The sequence below is a fragment of the Ambystoma mexicanum genome, chromosome 4q, assembly GCF_040938575.1.
Source record: "Ambystoma mexicanum isolate Mex_15411 chromosome 4q, UKY_AmexF1_1, whole genome shotgun sequence".
Classification (NCBI taxonomy): Eukaryota; Metazoa; Chordata; class Amphibia; order Caudata; family Ambystomatidae; genus Ambystoma; species Ambystoma mexicanum.
Genome location: NC_090928.1, coordinates 1,119,442,489 through 1,119,466,169, shown reverse-complemented (window position 1 = coordinate 1,119,466,169; position 23,681 = coordinate 1,119,442,489). Strand labels below are relative to the sequence as shown.

At 47.5% G+C, this 23,681-nt stretch overlaps 1 protein-coding gene across 2 annotated transcripts in view; it reads right to left on the bottom strand.

The window, feature by feature from the left end:
* SDE2 (SDE2 telomere maintenance homolog) overlaps positions 1 to 23,681 on the bottom strand; it is a 423,596-nt gene that overhangs the window by 284,074 nt on the left and 115,841 nt on the right. For both annotated transcript variants that reach the window (XM_069608690.1, XM_069608689.1), the window contains one exon: positions 15,376 to 15,487. In XM_069608690.1, the coding sequence (XP_069464791.1) occupies positions 15,376 to 15,487 (112 nt within the window). The remainder of the gene's footprint in view (positions 1 to 15,375; positions 15,488 to 23,681) is intronic.

Here is a 23,681-nt window from a genome sequence, read left to right as displayed (position 1 = left end):
ATCAATTGGGCATGTTTGATAACTGGAAAAGGGGTGGATGTTTGTAAATGGCACAATCAAGAGCTTTGTGGATTCTGAAGACAGATGCTGCTCTTTCAGAAAAAAGGTGGTTTCAACACTAGCAGCTTCAACAATGGGTATCAAATCCTCTCACTAGGAAGGGGGGTGGGTATACGAGGTCTTGCGGATCCGACAAGATGATCGACATCCAACTCCAAAGGAATTAATTTGTCAGACTACAAAAAAATGGAAAATTAAACCACAGTTGATTGCCATACATCCAGCTGGAAAAAAAAAAAGGATTTAAGGAAAAGCCTGTGATTCGCTTTTTAGGTCTTCTAAAGTGAAACAAAAACCTCCAGAAGTGTCCAGATGGAACTACAATAAAAAATAATCTAACAATGGCACTACACTCATGACGTTGCCTGAAATCTTTCTGAATCATCCTGATCATTCCTGGAGGGGCGTGAGTAGACTGGCACCTTCCTGCAGATTTGGTCACAATGCCCTCACATGTGTGACTTTTGGATGGAAGTTAAATGCATGATCACATAAATGGTCAGCTGTCCCCTTACTGGATAGCAGACTTCGCGATGTTGGGAGCTCACTTGAAGAGCGCAAGTGTAGATCATGCGGGAGACAGGGTTCCAACGCATAACCTGCTACTGGCTGCTACGTGGTGCATCATTTCTCTTTGGTGTAAAATGAGCCTCCCTTTAAAGTGATGTGGCTCACGAGGGGCTGGGCTAGTCTTTCTTTTTTTTATTTTTACTTGATTGAATTGGAATACTATTTTTACAAAGAAAAAAAAACTCCATTATTGAATTTCCAATTCCAAATTTCAAGCCTCAAACGGGGATAGTCCCTTCTTCCTTTCCAGTAGTCCTACGAGTTTCAGCCCTCCCATTTATGTGAAGATGAACGAACTTTCAATCCTTCGACTGTCAGTTTTTCTGTTCTTATTCGCACATACATTTTCTTTGCTTCATTCCCGTTAGCTTGATTTTGTACTTTGTCTTTATCTTTCTCACAAGCCATTGTCTTCTCAAGGAACTGTCACTGCAATCGGTAGCGATACCTTCTCTCTACTCAAACACGACCACCAATCTTCTTCCTCGTATATTTCCAACTTCGAAAAGTGGTGGCTCAGATAAGTGGTCCTTAGTTTCTTGGTGCCCGAACAGGATAGTAACAGATGTCTCACTGTCTCTACCTTGTCTACCTCTTCAGTGTAGACACTTGTTTGAAGTAGACAATCCTCTTATGGCCAAGATTTCATTTGTCGCTAAGAGGTTTAGACGAGCCCTCAAAAAAGTACTTCGAAGTACTCTGTTCGGGAACTTTTTCATGTATTCCGGAAGTTGGTTCATCCCTTTTGTGTTGATCGGTAATTTGGTTGTCGATTTATTAGTAGATGCTTTGTCAAGTGTCTTAATCCAGTTCCATTCTATTTTCTTTTTAACCTTGTTGGGGTTTTGCTCAAGTTCTTCTGTGCTAGCGATCTTTGAGTAAGTCTTTTCTTTTCCCACTTCTTTAGCATTTGGTTATGTCCTCCTTTGATTTTGTTATTAATGATAGTATTTTCGGACGGATGGGAAGCAGTATTTTCCAGTTTAGCATCAAGCTGTTTCGTTCAATCACAGCCTGAAGTGACACCAGAGACAATTCTCTCTGTATTGAGGCCATTGGAGTCGATTTAGGTAGGTCCAAGTATCTTCCCCAGTAAAATCCCTCCAGTTTCAGCCATATTTTTGAAGGGATAGACAGAAGGGATAACGTTTGGCTTTATAGAAATGTATGGTAGGGCTGATGGAAAACCAGCCAAATTTTGTATCCACTGCTCTTGTTTGTGCTGATAATGTTTTTACTTTTTCAAAAAGGACTCTTTGCATCGCTGTTTCTGAGATATTGCTGTTCAATGTTACTTCCAGGTATTTGAATTATTTCACTCTGTATCTGCGTTCAGTCTAAATACCAGTTTAGATTTTCTGTTCTCTTGGTCGATTTTTCCAGAGACATTACTTTGGTCTCATCTTTATTGATTTCCAGATTAATTTCCTTTATGTATGCAGATAAATTGTCCAGTTGTCGTTGGAGATCGACCGCCATCTGATCGAGCAGGATCAGGTCATCTGCGTATAAAAGGCGTGTTATTTTCGTGTCTCCTATTGCTGGAGGAAAAGATCTGATCTTCTGCTGCTCATTCTGGAAGTCACCCAGATATGCAATGAACAGGGCAGGAGCTAACAAACATCCCTGCTTTAACCCCCTCTCTGTTGGGATCTCCTCTCCAAAAGTGCCTTGTTGGTTTAGCCACACACTCATTGAGGTTTCAGTGTATAGGGCTTGTATAGGGTCCAGGATGGATTTAGGGCAGTTCCAGGCTGCCAGCTTCTTCCCATAGGGTTTCGCGATTGACCTGGCCAAAAGCCTGGACCAGGTAAATAAGTGCTAGGAAAATGGTTCACCCATGTGTTCTCCCCTACGTTGCTTTGCAGGGCATTGTTTGTTCTGTTTGTTACACTTCGCATGAGAGACCAAAATTCTCTTGATTTCCGGCCACAGACTACATGGTGCATCTGTTCAGAATCTTGCTGATACATTTTTTTTTGATGCCCTGTGACCCAGCTCTTGTATCATTTTGTTATTGATTTAGCTTCTTCTGTGTCTGCCTGTCAATTCGTTCTGATCGCCTTATGATTCGCCTTCCGCATTGCTCATCTTTTTCCAACCAAATTTTTATTGTAAATATAGAGCACTTTCCTGTGCCTCTTTGCACCGCCCTTGCCAAGACCCTTCCCTCCTTTTCCGCACTCAGACATGGTGGCTGCACTTCTTCTCGTCACAAGGGAGCTGAGACTTTTGATGGAAAAACTTTCCCACATATTGAAGGGACCCTTGAGAAAATTGCATGCACTCGGACCACCCTTCGAGATTAGCCTATGATGACAATATGGGGCTGCATTGCCAACGCAACTGGATGTCCTTCAATAAGTTTGATTTTGGACTCCAGCCTTAGAGAACATTTCTCTAACTTGTTTAAGGAGGCTCAGATCTCAGGATTTTCCAAGGAGAAATCCTTGGGCTTTACATTGGATTCAAGACAAAATGTAGTGCCTCATATCAATTCCTTGGTTAAAGCTGCACAATATCATTTACTTTATGAGCTGTCAAACCCTTTCTTTCCCCTACCCACTTTTGTTTATTGGTTCAGTCACTTGTACTGTCTCGGATTGACTTTGGTAATTCTGCTGGTAATTTAATAGGCCTACGGTGTGCTTCAATCCTAACCATGAGCTATGTTGCATTGCCACTGAAAATCAAGAAATGTTTTGTTTGAATAATGTATTAAGTTCCTTGCCGGTTAGCGTCGGAAGTGGCTTCCTATTGTGTACTGGATACTGATCAAAAGTTGTTGTTGTTGTTGACGTCGACGATCGGCAGCTCTGAGCCCCAAGCTACGAAGCTCTGCTGGCCTGTTGTGACATTTGGATCAAGTGAGTTTTGGCCACTGCCTGAGTTGCTTATGCCGGCGGCACCCTCGTAGTGCCATTGCAAGATTTGTAGAACCTAATTAACCTTGTGTGGTGGGCTGGAGCATGGCAGAAAGCCGCAGCTTGTGGCTTGGTGAGGTGGTAGAGGGTTTATTTGCTGCCCTGCATATAAGCAGGCTTCAAACAGTCTATAGCATTTATACCATCTCCGTTTTATTGCACACAGTAGCTTTAGAAGCGCCCTCTGCTGTCAATCTATGCTCATGAGGAGTGGCTTGACACTTTATTTTCACTGCTACCTTGCCGTCTTGAGAAGAGCCTTCCTGAATAAAGAAGAATTTCCCAACCAGAGTGCACGGCAGTGCCTTCAGGGCTGCTACCCTTTGAACTGCCAAGCATATAAACAGCTGAGACGTGCTGAAGCGGCTGGTATTGCTTTCACTGCTACCTTACCTTCGTTTGAGGCACGTGAGTTTTGAAAAGGGTCAGTACACTCTGCCCTTTGTCGATTGCCCACTTATTGTACTGCTCTTGTGTTGCTAAAGGAGGCCTAACATGCAAGGCTTCAAACCTGCCTGGTAAAGCGGCCACCAAAACTAAAAATGATTAAGGAAAAACAGACCTTATACTAATCCTTGAAAGCTTTGACCACTTCAAACCCTGTTAAATAGATCACACATTGTGCTGGAAGAAAGACCTCAGAAAGGTCAATTAATAACCAGCATGGGAAAATCATTTCCTTTTTTGCACCAGATCAAGCGCCCATTGCCTCACACCCTCCTCTATTGACAAAAGTAGAGGTGCTGCTGACAACGGAAGTGAACAGGGAGGGGGTTGTGGGAAATTAGGACAAATCTTTGCGCATTGGCAATTCCCTCCTGGATTTATACTACTTTATGCAGAATGCAGTAGCTACTAGGGAGGATGGCATCTTATTTGGGAGTGGTGTTCAATCTCACTATCCAAGTAAGCCAACGCCGTCTACAACACCTGTCCTGTATCCTCCTTCGTTGCCGTCTGAGAGCACTAGGTCATCATGTAGTGACTTGGGCTCAAGTATAGCAACTCTCCAGTTTGCAGTGAAGATTCTGCTACAATGATGTGGACATATAAATGAAGTGCAGCATGCCCATGTTGAGCAGATGGTCCGTGTGGCAAAACTAATGAGGGACCTTAATGCTCGTACAACAGCAGAAGATCCCATGGCACCTCAGACCATCCCACCTTTAACTGTCTGCCTCTTAGTGGCGCAGGCCACAGAGCTAATGGACACAGAAGCCTCAGCCCAGGGAGATGATGGAAGAAATATGCAAAATAGTTCCATCGTGTATCCGACTAGAAAACAGCAGAGACTGGCTAAAAGAAAAAGGAGGGAGGCAGAGGCAAAATAATTGTGCTGTTGCCTCAAGCAGATCCTCTAAATTGTACTTGTATTTCGTAACCAGTTAAGATCACTAGAAAAAGAAAGCAAAGGGAAACCCTGCGTAAACTGCGGTCTTTGAAACCCAAGGGAACATTGACGAGCTGGTTTTGTCAAGGAAAGTGATCTGTGCTAGAAACCCTGTGGAGGCCCCACTTATTGAAGTTGATGAGAGTCCATACAATCCTTAAACGAGACATACAATGCCAACATTGTCAAGACCAAAGCCTCATCTGGCCTCCCAACAGCTCCGGGGGTAGTGCCAAGAAAGGCAACAACTGAGGCAGTGAGGTGCTTCACAATCACCTGCAAATCGGGCAAAAAGTCCAAATGGTTAAAATCGTCTTAAGCCAATTCATCAAATTCTACCTCTGAGGGTTTGGACTTCTGACGATGTTTAATTTGTTAAGCCGTTGATGGGTGGGGAATACACCGTTTCACGCATACATTGCCATATGATTGATACTGTTATACTTATGCAATTCCAGGCAACCGCCCTAAAAACGCTGTGGTTTGAATTAGATGGTACAGGAGTGCACCACCACACCTTGTTGCAATTGCACCAAGAGATCTTCAAGTCCACACCAGACTAGAAAATCACTGCAAACATCTAATTTGCCAGAAGGAAGTGAGAACACCCAGGGATGGAGTGGCTATTGAGCTTCTTGCAAGCGAGAACGACTGAAGGAGTGATCCCTTAGAATGATGTCCTGGAACACGCATGGCCAGTCACTTCTTGGGCAACTCTGGGTCTTTAAAAGAGCTCCTGGAAAATGACCTCTTAAGTACAAGAAACATGGCTGCTGACACCATTCTATGCCGATTGTTACACGATGTTCCAGGTTTTGGCATTGGCAAGGCCACCTGGAAGCATGTTAATTGGTATATAGAACTCTTGGTCTGCTAGACAAGTTCAATCTGAGAATGAAAATGTACTGCAATAGAGTTTGACATTTCTTTAAACCCTGCTAAATGAGTTTTGGTGACAAGCATATGACTGCCGGGGTGGAGGGGGGGGTGTGATAGGGGGTATCAACACAGAAGCAATTATGGATCATCCATCTACACTATTAATACAATAGCATGAAGTAAATGGCGGTTAACCGATTTTATTGGGTGGTGACCTGGATGCTAGATGTGTGGACAGAAGCACTGCAACAGCATATTCTCATATTTCTGTGAGATCTAAAACACTTTGTAAGATCACCAACATTCAGGGTTGTCGCTAGCTGGCTTTTACCAAGGACTGGCAGCTCACATTGCTCAATGGTGGAACTGGAGGATTTCCCTGGTGAGGCTACTTGTTCCTACGGTAAAGCCACCACCACCTTAAACTACTGATTTTCATCTGACTGCATGCTAAGTAAGATAGCTCACTGTGAGCCCCTTTGAATGGTGTGACCATGGTAGGGTCTATTTAACTCTGTCTCTACACTTGGAGCCAAAGTATTGGGTATCTGGATACTAATCACACGGGAAACCGCGTTTCATGTACAGAGGCTAATCTGGTTAAATTCTCCAACTATTGGTCAAATACTGATCTGGAAAATACATCCGATTTGAGTCAGTTGTCCGACGACTAATTTGAAAACTGGCTCAGCCAGTTGTCTGCTGAATTTGACTCAATTGCAGGCCACTATGTTGCACCATAAGCAAATTTCAAAGGCACGGCCTTTGACAAAAATATTAGGGATGCCAAGGGGTGGAAGCGTAGAGAGATTAGAAGGGTGCTATGTAAAAAAACTCACAAAGACCCTGATGGCCACTACTATTACTACGATAAAATCTTGCTACAGAAATTGAATCAAATGTTGGAACCGCTCAGAAAAAAATGCTCAGTGGCAGGAAATGTATAGGATACTTAAGAGTGGTTCAACTAGGTTTATTTGACATGCCCGAGGGGGTAAAAGGACTCGCAGCTAATTAATCTAATCAATGCAGAGTGCTGGTCCGCACATATCTGCACCTCCTACTAGGAAGACACAGTCTTGGTGCCCGAATGTTACATCTGAAGTGCACTGGGTCCTGGACTGGAATCGAGACGGCATCCCAACTGCTTCCAGGAAGTTAAAAAGATCCAAGGCTCATGGCCCAAACAGGCTGGCAAACATTGTTCTTAAGCAAGATCCAGACTTCTGGGCATCCATCCTAGCGATATTATTCAGGATTGTTTGCCAGTCACATACCATACCAGAGTCTTGGCGAAATGCAGTCTTTGTTTCAGTCTTTAAGAAGGGTCTGCATACCCTACCTTCAAACTACTGCCTGCTGTACATTTTGGATGCGACAGGGAAGATCTTTTCACCCTTCGTCATCCGAGAACTCCAAAAGTGTTTTTGAGGATTCTCATCTCTTCGATTTTCAAACGGGTTTTTGCCCGGGATGTTCTGCCTCCCACAACTTGCGCATGGTTGATCACCTCATAATAAAACGCAAACTATAGAGGTGGCACAGGCCTCTATGCCACTTGCATTGACTTCCATGCAGCGTTCAGTAAGATAAAGCGGGCCCAAATTTGGCGCAAACCTGAGGAGTTAGGCTGGACAGCCTATTTGCTCCAGATCTTGATACTTTTGCACAAACGTACTACCGTGCAGGTCCGTTTGGACAGACTGGATAAATACCACTGGCGAGGCAGGGGGGGGTGTCGGGGGCGATTGTTTGGGGATCGCTTGTTGCCCCCCCCCCATTGTTCAATCTGTATATGGCTGATCCTCCATCGCGATTGCGTCGCTGCCCACTGTCCTCCGAAACTGGGCATGGCTCAAGTGACCATGCTCAAGTATGCAGATGATATGGTCATTTTTTAATTACACATACACCGGCATTTATTTATTTGATTTTATTTATTGCATTTTTAAAGCGCTCACACAGCCCAGGTGCATTGAGGCGCTGTTACAGAAATAGTTCTTAGTTGCGTATGTATAACGCGCTTAATACCCAGTAGTTTCTAAGCGCGGACCCGGGGTTCGAACCTGTGTTGCTTTGCGTCATCTTGTTTCCAAGGCGAGCGTGTTGCCGCCGAGCTATCCTCCCGGGGCTTGTTAAGACAACTAAAGGCTCTGGGTATTTATGCTAGGGAGAATCATCTTGAGATAAACCATGACAAATTATGATAAATCTAAAGCCATGTTTTATTCTCCTCGCCCCAGGAATAAGCTACCTCTGGTTCTGGCCAATAAAATATGTCACTAGTTATACTTATCTGGGGTTGGAACTAGGGTTGTTGGGTGTTAATTTCCATGAAGTCTATGAGAGCCGCACAGCTAACTGGTTTGATTTACATTTCTGCACAGCAGACAGCAGGCTATAGTTCGGCTGGTCTCAGCAATTTTATATGGGTTAGAGGCACTGGCGGTACCCGAATAGTGCAGGCTTAACCTTCTCGAAGGCCGTTTTTGGAAACGCACGTTAAACCCTCCCCAGGCAGTGCCCATGGAAATTCTAAGACTGGAAACAGGCTTAACATCCATGGGAACCCTGGAGTTGAGACGTAGAGGTGAGCTGTATTTGAAATCTAACAACTCTCCTAGATGCCCTCTTTAAGGTCATTTAGCAAGGTGTTACGATAAGGTGTTCCGATAAGGAACCCAAAGTAAAAGGGACACATTTCGCTGTGCTAAACCAAAAGCTTTTTGAAACTCATTTGGTCCTCAGCCGCCTGTAACATCGAGGTCAGAACAGACTATCACAAGCTCAAACATTCCTTCAAACAAGATTCTTTTGTGGGATTGGAACTTGAATTTCACACATCTTGAGAATACATCTTATCGAATGGTGACACAGATGTCGTATGAGTTTTGAAATCCCCAAAGATATCTCGTGGAATCTCCAGATCCTGCAGTAAGAAACCCACTTCTAAGACTTCGTACTAACCAGCTGCCCATTATGTCAATCATTGGGCCAAGACAGGGAGTGCTGGCTAAAGATAGACATTGAAGGATATGTAAATTCTCGCATATCTTGACAACCCAGGGGTACGTCATGACAAAATGCAAACTCCTTGCAAGTCCATATGTGTGTGCAATCTCTAAATATATGTGGGGGAGTACAAAGTGATTAAAACCAAGAACATTTGGTCTTATGGTTTAAATTCTGGACTAGATCATTTGCGGATTGCACTGTATAGAATTTGGACATAGATAACATCTAGAATCTGCATAATTTGGACTTGAACGAGCTGACCTAGATCCTGACATTTTTGTGGTTTACTTTTTCCGTTCCTTTTGAGGTTATCCCTTCTTTTTTAAAAATGTTTTAATTTTGGGTTGATATGATTATGTATATACTAATGAATTCTATACTGTATATTGTCCTTTTTATTTAGATAAGCTTTCTCTTCTATATATGAAAAGCACAAATTACTCTGGTGCCCTCACATGTAAATGCCCTGAGAAGACCTCCTAGGACTCCATACAAGTTCCCTCAGTCAGGAGGGTCCATCTGGCCACTGGTGCTCTTGCACGTAGGCACTGGAGGCGGATAGACTTCACCACAGCCACCTTCCCGGTACAGTTTCCCAGATGGAGGAACAGGAATTAAAAAACTGCCCTACTGTAATAAACACAAGTGCCAACACCGATGCCAACCTCAGCCAAAAATGTGCCAACATTACCCTGCTCTCAGACATACCTAAAGCATCAGCACTGTGCTGCTGTCGGATGTCACAGCCATCAGCACAGCCCTCCTCTTGGAGACTGCACAGATGATAAAACTGCCCTTCACTCAGAGATGCTGCTTCTGCCACAGCCAGTACTGGGCTGTCCATAGAGATTCCATAGCAGTCATTCCGTCTCAGTCTTAGATAGTTCAGCTGCTCCCTCTGCCCCGTTTAATTTTCTTTTCGTTTACATGAACAATCCCTTCAACCCAAAAATACTTCTGATGACATTGAGTATTATTCATATATTATCAATGGTATTATTTTTAAAAAACTCCCAATAAGTATGGTGGCGAGCAAACCTAGGAATTAGCAAATCCATCATTTCCTGTCTCTTCTTTGTCTCGTCAGCCATATATTCATAATGGAAATGCAACTCTTCAAAGTCCAGAAAGCAAACAAAATATGCATTGGCAAAGCAAAAATGTTGGCTTTTGTGAAGGCATGTAAAGGGCATTTGCTAGGCACTGGCATAATAGCACCGTCTGGCCAGCAGATGGCAACAACTGGCAATTGGTGCGATGTCTAGATACTAAATAGTGTCAAGCTGTCAATATCAAATATCGATTATCAGAAAAAGATTATGCTGGGTCTTGTCTTTGTTATTCAATTGGGTTCTGGAGTAGTATGTCTGGGTGTGAAAAAAGAAGTGCTGCCACTAACGGTCACAAAGTTGTGTTTTCAATCTAAACACATCTCTGGCCGCAGAGACCCCAACTCTGTTTTGTGGTGCTTTGTGGCGGAATGAACAGTGCATTAGACTTCAAGCAATGGCATCAAACGTTGTAGGTTTGAGTCCCAAAGCCAAATTACAGACAAATGGTGCCCGTAACAGACAACAATATTTTGCACAGACATACCTTTAAAATCACGTACTGTCTGTGGAAATTCAAGGAAATGTCTTGGGAGGGTGGGGGCGGGGCAGGGTAGCGGAGGGGAGGGGTGGCTTGAAAAGAAACCGGTACAAAATCCAGTACACAGGAAATTGGTTACAAGAAGTGGAAATAGGGGGCTGACCATAAAAATCAGAGACGTCTGATAAACCTAAGCCAGGAGGAAAGAGGGAGGATGAGGAACAGCCCAGAAAGGACATACAGCAGACAAAAGCTAAAACACAAGCAAAGGACAAGATCCAGGGGTCAGCCAGTGTGGCAAAACCAGTCTTAGAATTTAGCAGCCAGGCTTTGCAGCAAATCCTCCATCAATTTGGGTACAAATCCATTGATGTATGGAATACACAGCGTCTCTCCTAAAAAAAGCACAATCGAGCAATCCTCCAATTAGACATCAACAGATACATAAAGGTTTTGGCGGCCAGCCAATCAGAATGGCCCTAAAAACGAATGAACGCTCCACCTACAGCTTTTGTTTTGGCTCGGTCTGGGGTACGGGGCCTGTGTACACCACTTCAGAGTGAGACCATGTCTTCACAATGGCCATTTTAGGCCTGCCTAGCTTCCCTGCAAAAAATGGGATGGGCCAAAGCAAAATGCCCTAAAGTAGGACTACAAAAAAATACATAAGTAGCCAATGATTACTGTTAAGCAAAGTTTGTATGCAGTACCCTCTGGGAACACTACAAACAACTCTGACTACAGGTATAGGGAACCCAACCTTTGGTATAAGCTTGTACTACACAGTTTGGGTAGCGTGTTGAGCAGCCAGGCTTATCTCAAGAGGGGTCAATGTAAGCTGTAGTGGAGTTACACAGAGATTTACAGTTACAAGTATTCAAATAAACTCTTACACTCAAGGTTACTTGAATAAACAATTATTAATGTATTTATCAGTCAGTTAGAATAAGCCTTCTTCAGAAGGGAGCAATATAATAGTAACACTCAAATACACTTCATGAAATACACTCAGTAGATACCCTTTTGGGATGGCCCACAGACACTACCTACACCCTCAGGTGACTTCAATTGCTCGGTTGCTGGGGACATTAATATATCACTGTTGCGTTGAGGATCATATAGTAATAAGTCAAAGGAAAAGATTATCTAGAACATACAAGAGACCACAAACATTCTAAAGCAGGCAAATACTTTTGGATCCCTCCAGAAAGAGTCATTCAACAGAAAAGGCTAAGCCAAAGTCAATGGGGAAAAAGTTTTATATAGGATGGAGCACCTCTGGAAATGGAAAGGTCTTTGCACAATGTTTCAGAAGTCTTTGAAGAAAAGAAGAATCAAATGACGGGCCACAAGCCGATTAGACTTGTGAGTGGTAGAAGATGCAAGCAACTCTACAGCAAGAGGTAAGTACTCTCAGACTGTGTACAGTACCTTTAAAATGAAGAAAAGATGCAGCAGATGACTCATGTTCCTGTGCAGCTCTCGGGTCTCATTGTTCCTGGGCCTCAGTCATGGGGACAAGAGGGAGGACTATAGGGGACAAGAGGGAGGACTATAGGGGACTACAGCAATGCACTGGGACGGTCAAAACTCGCAACCGGCAAACTTCACTTTCAGTGGCTGTTCAGTGTTTCAGCTCCTCGCGTCTACCGCAAATAGCAACATTGCGGTTCCTGGCTGTCGAGATGGACTTTCCTTGCTTCTGGGGTCCCGCACTCTGATGAGGGAGCTCAGGCTCGGTCAGTCCTGCTTCCTGGGAGTCCGGTGGATCTTCCTGGAGCTCTTGGCCAGCTTAAAAGCAATGCACAATCTGGTGTTCCTCTCCCTGGCTATACGGTTTCCAGTAGCAACTCTGTGGAAATTCAACCAGCTCTGAGATGGATGTCCAAGTGGCTTACTTTGGAGTTGATTGGTCCCACCAACTCAAGGGTAGATATCGTCCTTGCAGGGGCTTCTCTGTTGATGCGAATTTGGTGTTTCGGCACTGCAGCAGGCGCCCTCTTAAAGTTCTTCTTTGGTTCCTTCGTCCAGTGGTCGACTGCCTTCCACGCCAAAAGACTCGCCTTTTATTCAGTTCTCTCCCATTCATTCCAGCCTAGCTGTCAGTCACCCAGCAGGGTGGCTGCCTTTGCCGGACACTCAGCCGGCCAATCACCACAGGGTGCATTTGGGTCTCCTAGAAGACTAAGCACAGGGAGTTTGGGGCACCTCCCTCACTTCCTCCTACCCCAGACACCCTGGAGCCAGAGGCGGGCTTCACTTGTGAATCCTGCATAAAGGCAAAGCGAACAATGGGACCAGACCTGGTTTGGCGCGCAGAGTAAATCTCAAGAAGGACCTTTCCACAAAGACATGGGGAAAAAAAGACTGGGCCATTTTGACAAAAATGGCACCCTTGGGTGCTTTACTGCAGCTGTGAACGTAGCCCACAGTAAATGCACACCATGGTAGTTAAAACAAACCCACTGCCACAAGCCATTCAGTGAGAAAATGGTAACATGAAAAATGTTACACGAGAAGCTAGACAAAGGGGATAGTAGGTAACGCCTCCAACACCCTATTGCAAGATAGTGTGTGCTGGGTCTAGAAAGTTACAAATGTAAGTAAAGTCAATTTCACTTTACTGCTCTTGGAAACAGTAGTTGAACCAAGAGAAGGTATTTAAACCTTTGGGAAATCTGAAAGACTCCCCTGGGCCACTGCACTGAAGGTGCTGTGAGACCCAATGTAAAAGATTATGCCTATGGAGTTTGTCATACTCCACAACCAAAAGAAACAGTGTACAAAATCACATTAAAATACATGAGTGGGAAAAAGGGTCGCATTCCAGGTTAAAAAAAAAAAACAAGACCTCAAAATCCAGCAAAATTGCTGGGGTTCTCTAAACTGGGGGGAATGAACACATTTCTGAGAATTCTCCCCTACACTTACCATACTGGTATATTATTCTATTAATGTGTTAAAACCAGTAGCACATCCTGTGAAGCTAAAGCTAAATTACAGCTGCAACCAGCCTAATCCACAACACGTGTAGGGTAATATACTCATCCTAGAGCAGTGGTGGGGGTCTGCAACCTTTGGCTTGCCAGATATTTAGCACTACAATTCACTCAGCATTTGCCAGCATAGCCAATCATAGTCCCATCAGCATTTGCCAGCATAGTCAATATTGAGGGATCACAGGAGTTGTAGTCATATGACAAGACAACAGGTTGCAGACCTCTGCACAAGAGCAATAATTAGGTGCTTAAAAGACACTCCGCCTTATGGGCTGCCATAGGACAGCACATCAACATTAAAAACAATTTTAAAAAAAGGTGTGGGAGGTGGACTTCTGTAAATCTCTCGGAACACAAAAATTAGGTCAAAGAACTAAACGAACCCACAGGGGAAAAAAAGGCTTAGGGGGTCCCATAAAATGGAACTGCAGAACCCCCAAAAATGGAATTCTGGCCTAACAGATACCATAATTCAAAATTAGCTTCCTAAATCTATCAGTTAAATATACAATGGGCCTCATTACGACCCAGGCGGTAAGTTACCGCCTGGGTCGTACCTTTACCACCATGGCGTAAACTACGTTTACGCCATGGTGGTTGGCGGACTTACCGCCACATTCCGAGGTGAGTGGGGCGGTAAGTCCCCATTAACCCATTTACCCTTCCCCATTCCCATTTTTGCCCCATAGGGCATAATGGGAGTGGGGAAGGTGTTAATTACGCCACCGTAAATTACGGTGGTGTAACAACAAGGTCCCTTAGCTCCATGGATTTTAACACCTGCTAAAAGGGACCTCGGAATCAGGCGGTAAGGGTCGGCGCTGTTTACGCCGCCGTAAACCCCTTACCGCCTGGGTCCTAATGAGGCCCAATGTATCTGTTCATACACAGATGTTTCAATTTCACCAGGAATTCTAAAGATTCAACATAATCTATCCTGACATGATCTATCATGCAGAAGAATGTTTTAATGAGCGCCAATCTGCAGTATCAAATGGATTGAAATTAAGTTTTAGAAATACGTGACTTAGACTGGGGAACAGTCTTTCATGTGACGCTAATTCATGATCTGCTGAAGTTACTTTTAAGTGTTCATACGCTGTTCTTTTTTCGCCCAAGTCAGTGGTGTGCAACATGCGGTCCTCCAGATGTTTGAGCCCATGATGATTCACTGTTAACTGTAATGACTTGGGCTAAAGAGTTAGAGGCCAAAACATCTGGAAGGCTGCAGGTTTTTCACCAGGGCCCAAAAGTTCCAGGAGTTTTGTTCATCCTAGGTTTTCAATGCTGTTTTAAATTTGGTTAGTCAGTTTCACATGGAACTATTGTTTGTGCCAGTTCACCTGTGCACATTTCCACAAATGTATAAAAATCGAAATCTACTGAAGATCATCCACTGTGATATTCAAATACTTTTAACTAAAACAGACAGAGGTGGGTTTCCTCTTTTTATTGATAAAACTCAAGGATTTCCTGGTATCAATTGCCAATTCATGCATGTCTGCAGAATCTTACAATTGCAACAAGTGGATGATTTCTGGGGTTTTATGGCTCTCACATTTGTAAATTCTTACTTGTCCATTTCAGATTTGAAAACAATGGCCTAAACAACCTCACTCTTTGCCGATCTCTAAATGGCCCAATTTTCAGAAATGTTCTGGCCTCTTCCATGTCTGCTTAGCATCATATTATTTTCTCCCACCTTCATTTAACACTTCATCCTGAAGTGACCATAAAGGCACATATTTGGTGGGAGACGAACACTCAAAATAAAATCTCCATTCACATTTATCAAAAACAGATAGACAACTTTAATCCAACCATTTATGTTCTTACATTCCATTTGTCTTTATTTCGTAAATAGTGTTAAAACTTAATTTCCAAACTATAGTATATGAGGTTTCTTTCGAATTACAAATATATAAAAATCAAAGTTGCCATATCTTACGCATTTTCATGGTTAACGTCACGCAGGCGTCTTCCACTAAGATCTCTACAAGCTTCTCTGTTCGTTGTCTTCTCAATTTGTGCACCAAGTGCCCTTAGCATAGAACCAAACCCTAAATAAAACAAAAGATTTCCTTACCATTAGATTAGATTTGAGGAGACATCAACACATGTAATTTTCATGTACTACTTTCTCTAGCAGTAGCGATCAGTGAAAATACTTCTCAGAATACAACCTGGGCAGAAATTCCTTGGCCCTTCTTGGATTGGGTCGAATTCCCCAAAATCATAATAGCCAAAGTTGGGCCAGTGCGTGATCATTGCACCCAATAAGGTGGCAGGAACATTCATTCCATGCACAGAGGTTGGCCAGCAAGCCATTCTCCCAAATGACCAAAAAGGTCTTGCACCATGCAGGTTTTAATTTCTCTGGATTCTCAGGCAATGTGACAACTTCTGTAGAGGGTTAGGATATCCAGAGAGCAGCCCTTGGGGGTCAAAGAGGCGTAAATCTCCTCTTTGGCAACAAAAAGTTTGGCAGAAAATTTGGCATGCATTACTTGATGCATATTTTAACTTTAAAATGACATGGCATGTGCTGAAACCTTTATACTGGCTTACAGATCTTCTGAGTAAGCACTCTTCGGCAATTGCATCAAAATGTCGAAAACGATTAAGTTGTAGAAAAGACTTACAAGAAATACTTCAAGTCATCCTGGTTTTTCAATGAAATCATAATATTTTTTCCCCTTTGAAAGTTAAATGGGTTTCATTATTTAGAATAAAAAGAAGACCTTTTACTTGAGGAATTACAGAAACCAAGACTATTTCATCTGTGCAGGTCCCCATTTTCTTCAATGCTTCTCAACATGAAAACGATGTTGGCAAAATAAAATATCATGCTCCAAGATTAAAACATTCTACAATCTTTTCATTTAAAAAGATACACAATCAATCCATTACTCCTCAAACAAATAAGGAACAAGTTACTTACCTGTAACTGTTGTTCTCCAGCATGGGTCTGGCATGGATTCACATGCTCATGAATATTCCCCGTCGTCAGGCTGGGAATCCTCGGTAAAGAAAAAACCAGTATCAGTTTCGTTTCTGATCTGTCTTTCGTAGTAATAACCAATCACTGGTCTCTGCGTCATACTGACCACAGCCAATGACTGCCCTCTACCTAAGCACCGCCTCTGGCAGCCATCTTCAGATTTGGAAGCACGTGAAGTGGCAGTATGACCAAGTGAAGAGCCGCAGAGGGGTAGGCGGGAGGGTTCGCATGTGAATCCATGCCAGACCCATGCTGGAGAACAACAGTTACAGGTAAGTAACTTGTTCCTTCTCCAGCATGGGGTCTGGCATGGATTCGCATGCTCATGAATAAAGAATACATAGCAGTACACACATGCACAACCACGGGAGGTGGCAAAGGCTCAACATTAAGCATCACATCAACTCAACATTAAGCATCTTACCTCCTCACCAGGCTCACCTCAGGCGAACAGGTTGCGCAGCACTGCTTGGCCGACCCTGGACTCCTCCCTGGAATCCCGGTCGACGCAGTAGAATTTCGTGAAGGTGTGCGTCGACCTCCACGTAGCAGCCCTGCATATGTCCAGCAGGGGCACACCAGATAGGAACGCCGTGGTAGCTGCGATCGCTCTGGTGGAATGGGCTCTCGGACGGCCAGGCAGCGGTCGGTTTGCCAACCGGTGACAGCACATGATACAGCCGGAGAGCCATCTGGAGATGGAAGCCTTCGAGAGAGCCTTCCCCTGATTGACAGGTCCAAAGTTCACAAAGAGTTGTGACGTCTTCCGAAAACCCTTCGTGCGGTCCACGTAGAACTTCAGCGCTCTAGCTACATCCAGCGAGTGCAAAGTCCTCTCAGCCGGCGACGAAGGCGACGGGAAGAACACAGGTAACACCAAGGGTTCGTTGAGATGGAAGTCCGACGGTACCTTGGGCATGAAGGAGGGGTGCGTCCTGAGCACTACCCTCGTGTCGTGGAAAGTCAAGTACGGGGCCTTGCAGGAAAGGGCCTGGATCTCTCCCACTCGTCGTGCGGAGGTGATGGCCACAAGAAAAGCTGTTTTCCACGATAGAAACTTCAACGGGGCCGAGTGCAGAGGCTCGAACGGAGGCCCCATGAGCTTGGTCAGCACCACGTTGAGCTCCCACGCCGGGGCCGGAGCCTTCACCGGCGGGAACGATCTGAACAGTCCCTTCATGAACTCTTTCACCAGACGATGAGACCACAAGGACGCCCGCCCCGTGGTTCTGGTGTATCGGGAGATCGCAGCAAGATGAATCTTGATGGACGCGTGTGCCAGACCAGCTTTGGCCAGCGTCAGCAGGTACGGCAGTACTTGGGGAGCCGTAATCCGTAGAGGGTTAATCTTCTGTGCGTGGCACCAGACAGAGAACCTCTTCCATTTGTGTCCGTAGCATTTAAGAGTCGAGGACGCCCTGGCCTTTGCAAGAACCTCTCTGCAATCGGCCGGTATGTCGTATCCTCCAAACTCTAGCGCTGCAGGAGCCAGGCCTGCAAGTTCAGCGACTTCGGGTCGTGGTGGAGGATGGCGCCTCCTTCCCTGGAGAGTAGATCCGCGTCCGCCGGCAGCTTGATCGGCGGGGACGCTGACAAGTCCAGAAGGTCCGGGAACCATATCTGCCTCGGCCACGCAGGTGCGACGAGGATCATCCTGCACCGTGACCTCTTGAGCTGGTTGACGAGCCGGATTAGCAGAGGCAAGGGAGGGAACGCGTAGAGGAACAGGCCCTCCCAGGGGAACGAGAAAGCATCGCCCATGCTCCTCGTCTGGGGAAACCTGCTGGCGAACCTCCGGCACTTGGTGTTCGTCGCCGTCGCGAACAGGTCGATCTGGGGTGTGCCCCACCGTCGGAAGAGGCGATCCACCAGATCCTGCCGTAGTTCCCACTCGTGGCACGAGCGCAGCTCCCTGCTGAGTGAGTCGGCGATGGTGTTTTTTATCCCTGCCAGATGAAACGGCACCAGAAAAATCCCTTGGGCGACGGCCCAATGCCACAGGTCCTGCGCCTCCTTGGACAGCGCTGGGGACCTGGTTCCGCCCTGTTTCCTGATGTAAAACATGGTGGTGGTGTTGTCGGTGAAGATCCTCACCACCTTGCCCTTGAGGGACGGAAGGAAGGACCTGAGGGCCCAAAACACTGCACGGAGCTCCAGGACGTTGATATGCAGGGACTTCTCCGTCGGGAGCCAGAGTCCCCTTGCGTGCAGATTTTCGGTGTGCGCTCCCCACCCTTCCAGGGAGGCATCCGTGGTCACAGTCTCCTGGTGGGCTGGGGTCTGGAAGTCCATGCCCGCCGTCAGATGCGCGCGGGTGCCCCACCACCGTATCGCTCGTCGGAAACTCTCGTCGAGCTTGATCCTTTCCTCGAAGCTGCCCGTCGTCTGGATCCAGCGCGCATCCAGGAATTCTTGCAACGGGCGCATCCGGAGCCTGCACATGGGAATGAGGTAGATGCAGGAAGACATCATCCCGAGGAGGGACTTGATGGACCTCACTTTGGCCGCGTCGGCCACCAACATCCGTTGCACCTTGCCCAAGATGGTCCTGGTCCTCTCCTCCGACGGGGAGGCCAGAAGGGACACTGTGTCGAGCCTCGCTCCCAGAAACAGTGCGACTTGCGCGGGCACCAGGTGGGATTTGGCATAGTTCACGGAGAATCCCAGGTCCGTGAGGAGTTGGACGGTCCTTGCCGTGTGGACCACGGCGAGCTCCCTCGTCTTGGCGCGGATGAGCCAGTCGTCCAGGTAGGGGTAGACGTGAATCCCCTCGCGGCGCAGCTGCGCCGCCACCGGTGCGAGGCACTTGGTGAATACCCTGGGTGCCGACCGTAGTCCGAAGGGAAGGGCTTTGAATTGGTAATGACGCCCTTGGACCACGAATCTGAGGAATTTTCGGTGCCCCTTTAGGATGGGAATGTGGAAGTAGGCATCCTCCAAATCCAACGACGATAGGAAGTCTCCTTCCTCCAGCTGACCCAGGACGTGCTGGAGGGTGACCATCCGGAACTTCTGCGCCTTGATGAACTTGTTCAGACGTCGCAGGTCTAGGATGGGGTGCCATCCTCCCGTCTTCTTCTTCACGAGGAAGTATCTCGAGTAGACTCCGGAGCCCCGAAGCCTCTTTGGGACGAGTTCGATGGCGCCCTTTCTGAGCATCGCCTTTACCTCCAGGAGAAGTTGAGGGACGTGAAGTTCTTTCCTGGCCACGGGGGGGACGCGCGGGCACCTTCTTTGAAACTCGAGCGCGTGGCCCCGGGCCAGGGCGTCCAGCACCCAACGGTCGGTGGAGATGGACTCCCACACGCTGACGAAGCCCGCCAGCCGGCCTCCCACCGGGGTGCTTCGGTGGGGGCCCGACCCCACGGCCGGTTCAATCCTGCTTGGACGCGGCCTTGCCGCCTTGACCTCCTTGGCGACGACGGCGGGGTCCGCTAGACTTGCCTCGTCCTCTGTAGGCCTCTTGCGACGACGAGCGGGCCGCTTGACGGTAGGAAGCGAAACCGCCGCCGGAACCTTTGGAGGCGCCCTTGCCTCCGCCACTCCGAAAGGGCGTCCGTCGTTGCTGCAGGACTCCAAGGGCCCGGGCCGTCTCAGTATCCGCCTTGATGGCCTGAAGGGAATCGTCCACTGTCTTCCCAAACAGGTTGTTCCCGTCGAAGGGCATGTCCAGGACTCTGGTCTGGACGTCCTGCCGGAAGTCCGTAGCTTTGAGCCATCCACGACGTCGAAGGCAAACGCCGTTGCCCAGCTGGCGGAACCCAGTGTCGGCGATGTCCGTCGCCACGGTGATGGCGTGGTCCGAGGCCACCTCACCTTCCTGCAGGATCTCCAGGGCCTCCGCCCTCTTGTCGTCCGGCAGAAAATCCAGCAGGGGAGCTATCTTGTACCAGAGCTCCCTGTCGTAGCGGGCCACGATAGCCAAGGCGTTGGCCGCTTTAATCGTCGTCGCTGCCGACGAGATGACTCTACGTCCCATAGCATCCAATTTCTTTCCCTCGCCGTCCGGCGGGGAAGTCGATGTGGAGGCCGCACCCCCCCCCCCCCGCTTTCTTCCTGGCTGCCGCGGAGACGACGGAATCCGGGGTAGGCTGCGCCCGGAGGCATAGGGGGGCCGTGTCCGGGACCCGGTACTTTTTCTCGTACCGGTCTCTTCTAGCTGGCGTCGTGGAAGGGTTCTTGAGGAGGGAAAGGCCCTCATCCCAAATGTCGTCCAACAGAGGCACTGCGAGGACCGTCTTCCTCTTGGCCTCGCGCCGCTGATAAAGGAAGCCTTCCTTTTTCTTCTCCTCAGGGCAGAGTTGGAAAAGCTCGGAAGCCCTGGAGATCATGGAGTGGAAAGATCCGATCTCGTCGGGCGGAGAAGCCCTGGTGGGAGGCGACGACGGAATATCCTCGTCGTATGCCTCGTCGTCCGTACCCGTCGCTGCCGTGTCAGTCCCCGTATCATCCCCTCGGGTGGACGGGGAGGAGGGCTGGACGGGGCGCGACGGTTGAAAAGGAGGTGGTGGATGGATCCTTCTTTTCTTGGTAGGGGGAACACCAGAAGGTCCCGGTTCTGGATCCCCCGACGGGAGAGGTTCCTCCGTCGGTAACGGTAGCCTCGTCCTTATCTCGGAGCATAAGGACTGTATGGCCAACAAAATGGCCGCCGAGTTGTCTTGCGGCGCTGGCAGAGGGGAATCCGACGGGCGAGCAGGGGCCCCGTCGGTATCCTCGACGATGTCGTCGTCGTCACCTGCGTCGGGGTCCATTCCGACGGGCTGGCCTTCTTCCACGCCTAGGCCGTGGCTTAAGACCTCGATCAGCTCCTCTTCTGAGGTTGAGGCCGAATCTACGACAACGCCCTGCCCCCCCTTCTTCCCCACGGAGGGTTTCACGGGGGTCCTATCGATGGGCACAAAAGACTCCCCCCTCCGAGGAGGCAGGGAGATTCTGGGCCCTGAGGTCGCCACCACTGGTGCAGCCTCCACAGGCTGAGCCAGGGCCGCCGCGACCGTTTCGATAGAGGGCTTGGTCGGATGGATCAAGGCCTTCACCACCTTAGGTGCGCTCACCGCCTTATCCTTGAGGGAGGGGGCACTGCCACGCTCCTCCTCTGCCTTAGAGCTCGACCGGGGCCTCTCCAGGAGCTTCGCCGGGTGCTCGGCCTTCCTCTTACCCGACCCAGAGCGTTGGCTCGTGGTTGATGGTGCCGGGGAGGGTGCGCCCTGCCTGGCGCCCGTAGAGCCCGACCGTTCGGCGCTCCCGGTGCCAGCGGACTCGCGGTGCTTGGCCTTATGTTGGGCCCCCGTCGCCGGGGCGCCCTCAAAGGTCTTAGAAGACCGCTCGGATTTCTTCTTCTTCTCGCCAGACGGGCTCTTACCCTCCAGCCAGTTGGTGAGACGTTGATGGCGGTCCTTCATGGTCCGTTCCGACATGTTGCCGCAAAACGCACAGTCCTTCTCCACGTGCGTCTTGTCCTCATGAAGGCAGTAAAGGCAGAAAGAGTGTTCGTCCTCCTTAAAGACGTTCTGCAGCTGGCATCCAGGGCAGACCCTGAACAGCTTTCCGGGCGTCGAGCTTCCCTTCTCCTGGGCCATCTCCGAGACCGGGCCTGAGAAGCTTCTGGAGTCCTCCGAAGTGTAGCTCGACGAAATCTTCACCCTTGAGGGGCACAGACGAATCCGACACGGGTCCCCGTTGATCGGATGTAGGATCGGTGGAGCTCGAGGCTCTTTTGACCGAAAGAATCGAAGTTTTTTGTGAAAAAGCGCGAAAAATAGCACTAACGCTCGAGAGCAATAGCACGAGGATCCCAACACATGAACGTGCGGTAAAAATCTGAAGATGGCTGCCAGAGGCGGTGCTTAGGTAGAGGGCAGTCATTGGCTGTGGTCAGTATGACGCAGAGACCAGTGATTGGTTATTACTACGAAAGACAGATCAGAAACGAAACTGATACTGGTTTTTTCTTTACCGAGGATTCCCAGCCTGACGACGGGGAATATTCATGAGCATGTGAATCCATGCCAGACCCCATGCTGGAGAATTAAAAAATCAGAAGAAATATATACATCAAGCAAAATGCCCAAGTGGACCACCTTGAAAGATGGGTAAAGGTATAATGCTGTTCCACAGGTCTTGTGTTTGACGAATAAAGATGCAAATTGGTTAGAGAGGAGGGGAGAGAAGCTGTAGAAAGCTGGTGCATAGGTTGGAGGTGGTTCTATATGAGCTTTGCATTATTCACCATCATATTTAAAGCCTCTGGAAATCCACTTGACCTTTTCTCCAGAGAGAATGGCCATATACTTACAACCTACAATTCGCTACCTCATCCTGACCATTGTGTATTACTCACTAAGCTTATTGTTAATTGTCGTGGCTCCCATCAAAGCAGCAATATCACCCTCCGCCCCTTCCTTTAAACAAAGGCAATCTGGCAACACAGATCCTGCCAACTACAGATATATATCAAACAAGGTACTTGAACTGGTTTCCTTGACGTTTCAGTTACACATTGAGAGCTTAATACTCTACCACTACCACGCAGGCCTCTGACCTAGCAGGTCCTCATCTCCCATCTGGGCACTCCTTGCATGACTAAAGTATACAGTTTCACTACAAAGATCCTCCTGAAACCACCAAGCCAACTCCGATAATAAGGCTCATCAGGTCCTTCTAGATCACGCTGCGCCCATACCCACCATCTACTAATATGCCCTGTAATGAGTTGGATTCTTATGAAATCCGAATGCAAATGAACCTCCTCTCATTCTTTTTTTGTCCATATCCCATTACTTGCATTATTCCACACGGCACCACCTCAATATCCCTCCTCTTCATAATCCATTTCAATTCACTGGTGATCATCATTTGACCGTTTGGATTCAACTGCTACGTGTACACAGAAAGAACCCAGTTCCCTCTAGCCTCCATGTTCAGTCGATGAATCAGATCTGCACCAACTTGCTAGCAGACATCTGAATCGCTCAAAAAATAGATCATGCTCCATGATGATGGCCTACACATCAGGCAAGATGGTTACTGGCCTTATCACTGGACACCTTCCTCAACCAGACAAATATATGGCATTCATTCATAGTCTTGGGAGGATAGCTCAGGGGCAACGTGCTCGCCTTGCCAGCAAGACGACACAGGTTTGATCCAGTGTCCGTGCTTACAAACCTCTGGGTATTAAGCGAGTTATGAATATCCCATCATATCATTATCAGCCCTGATCTTTTCCTCCCATAGTAAGTGGCCAAGGT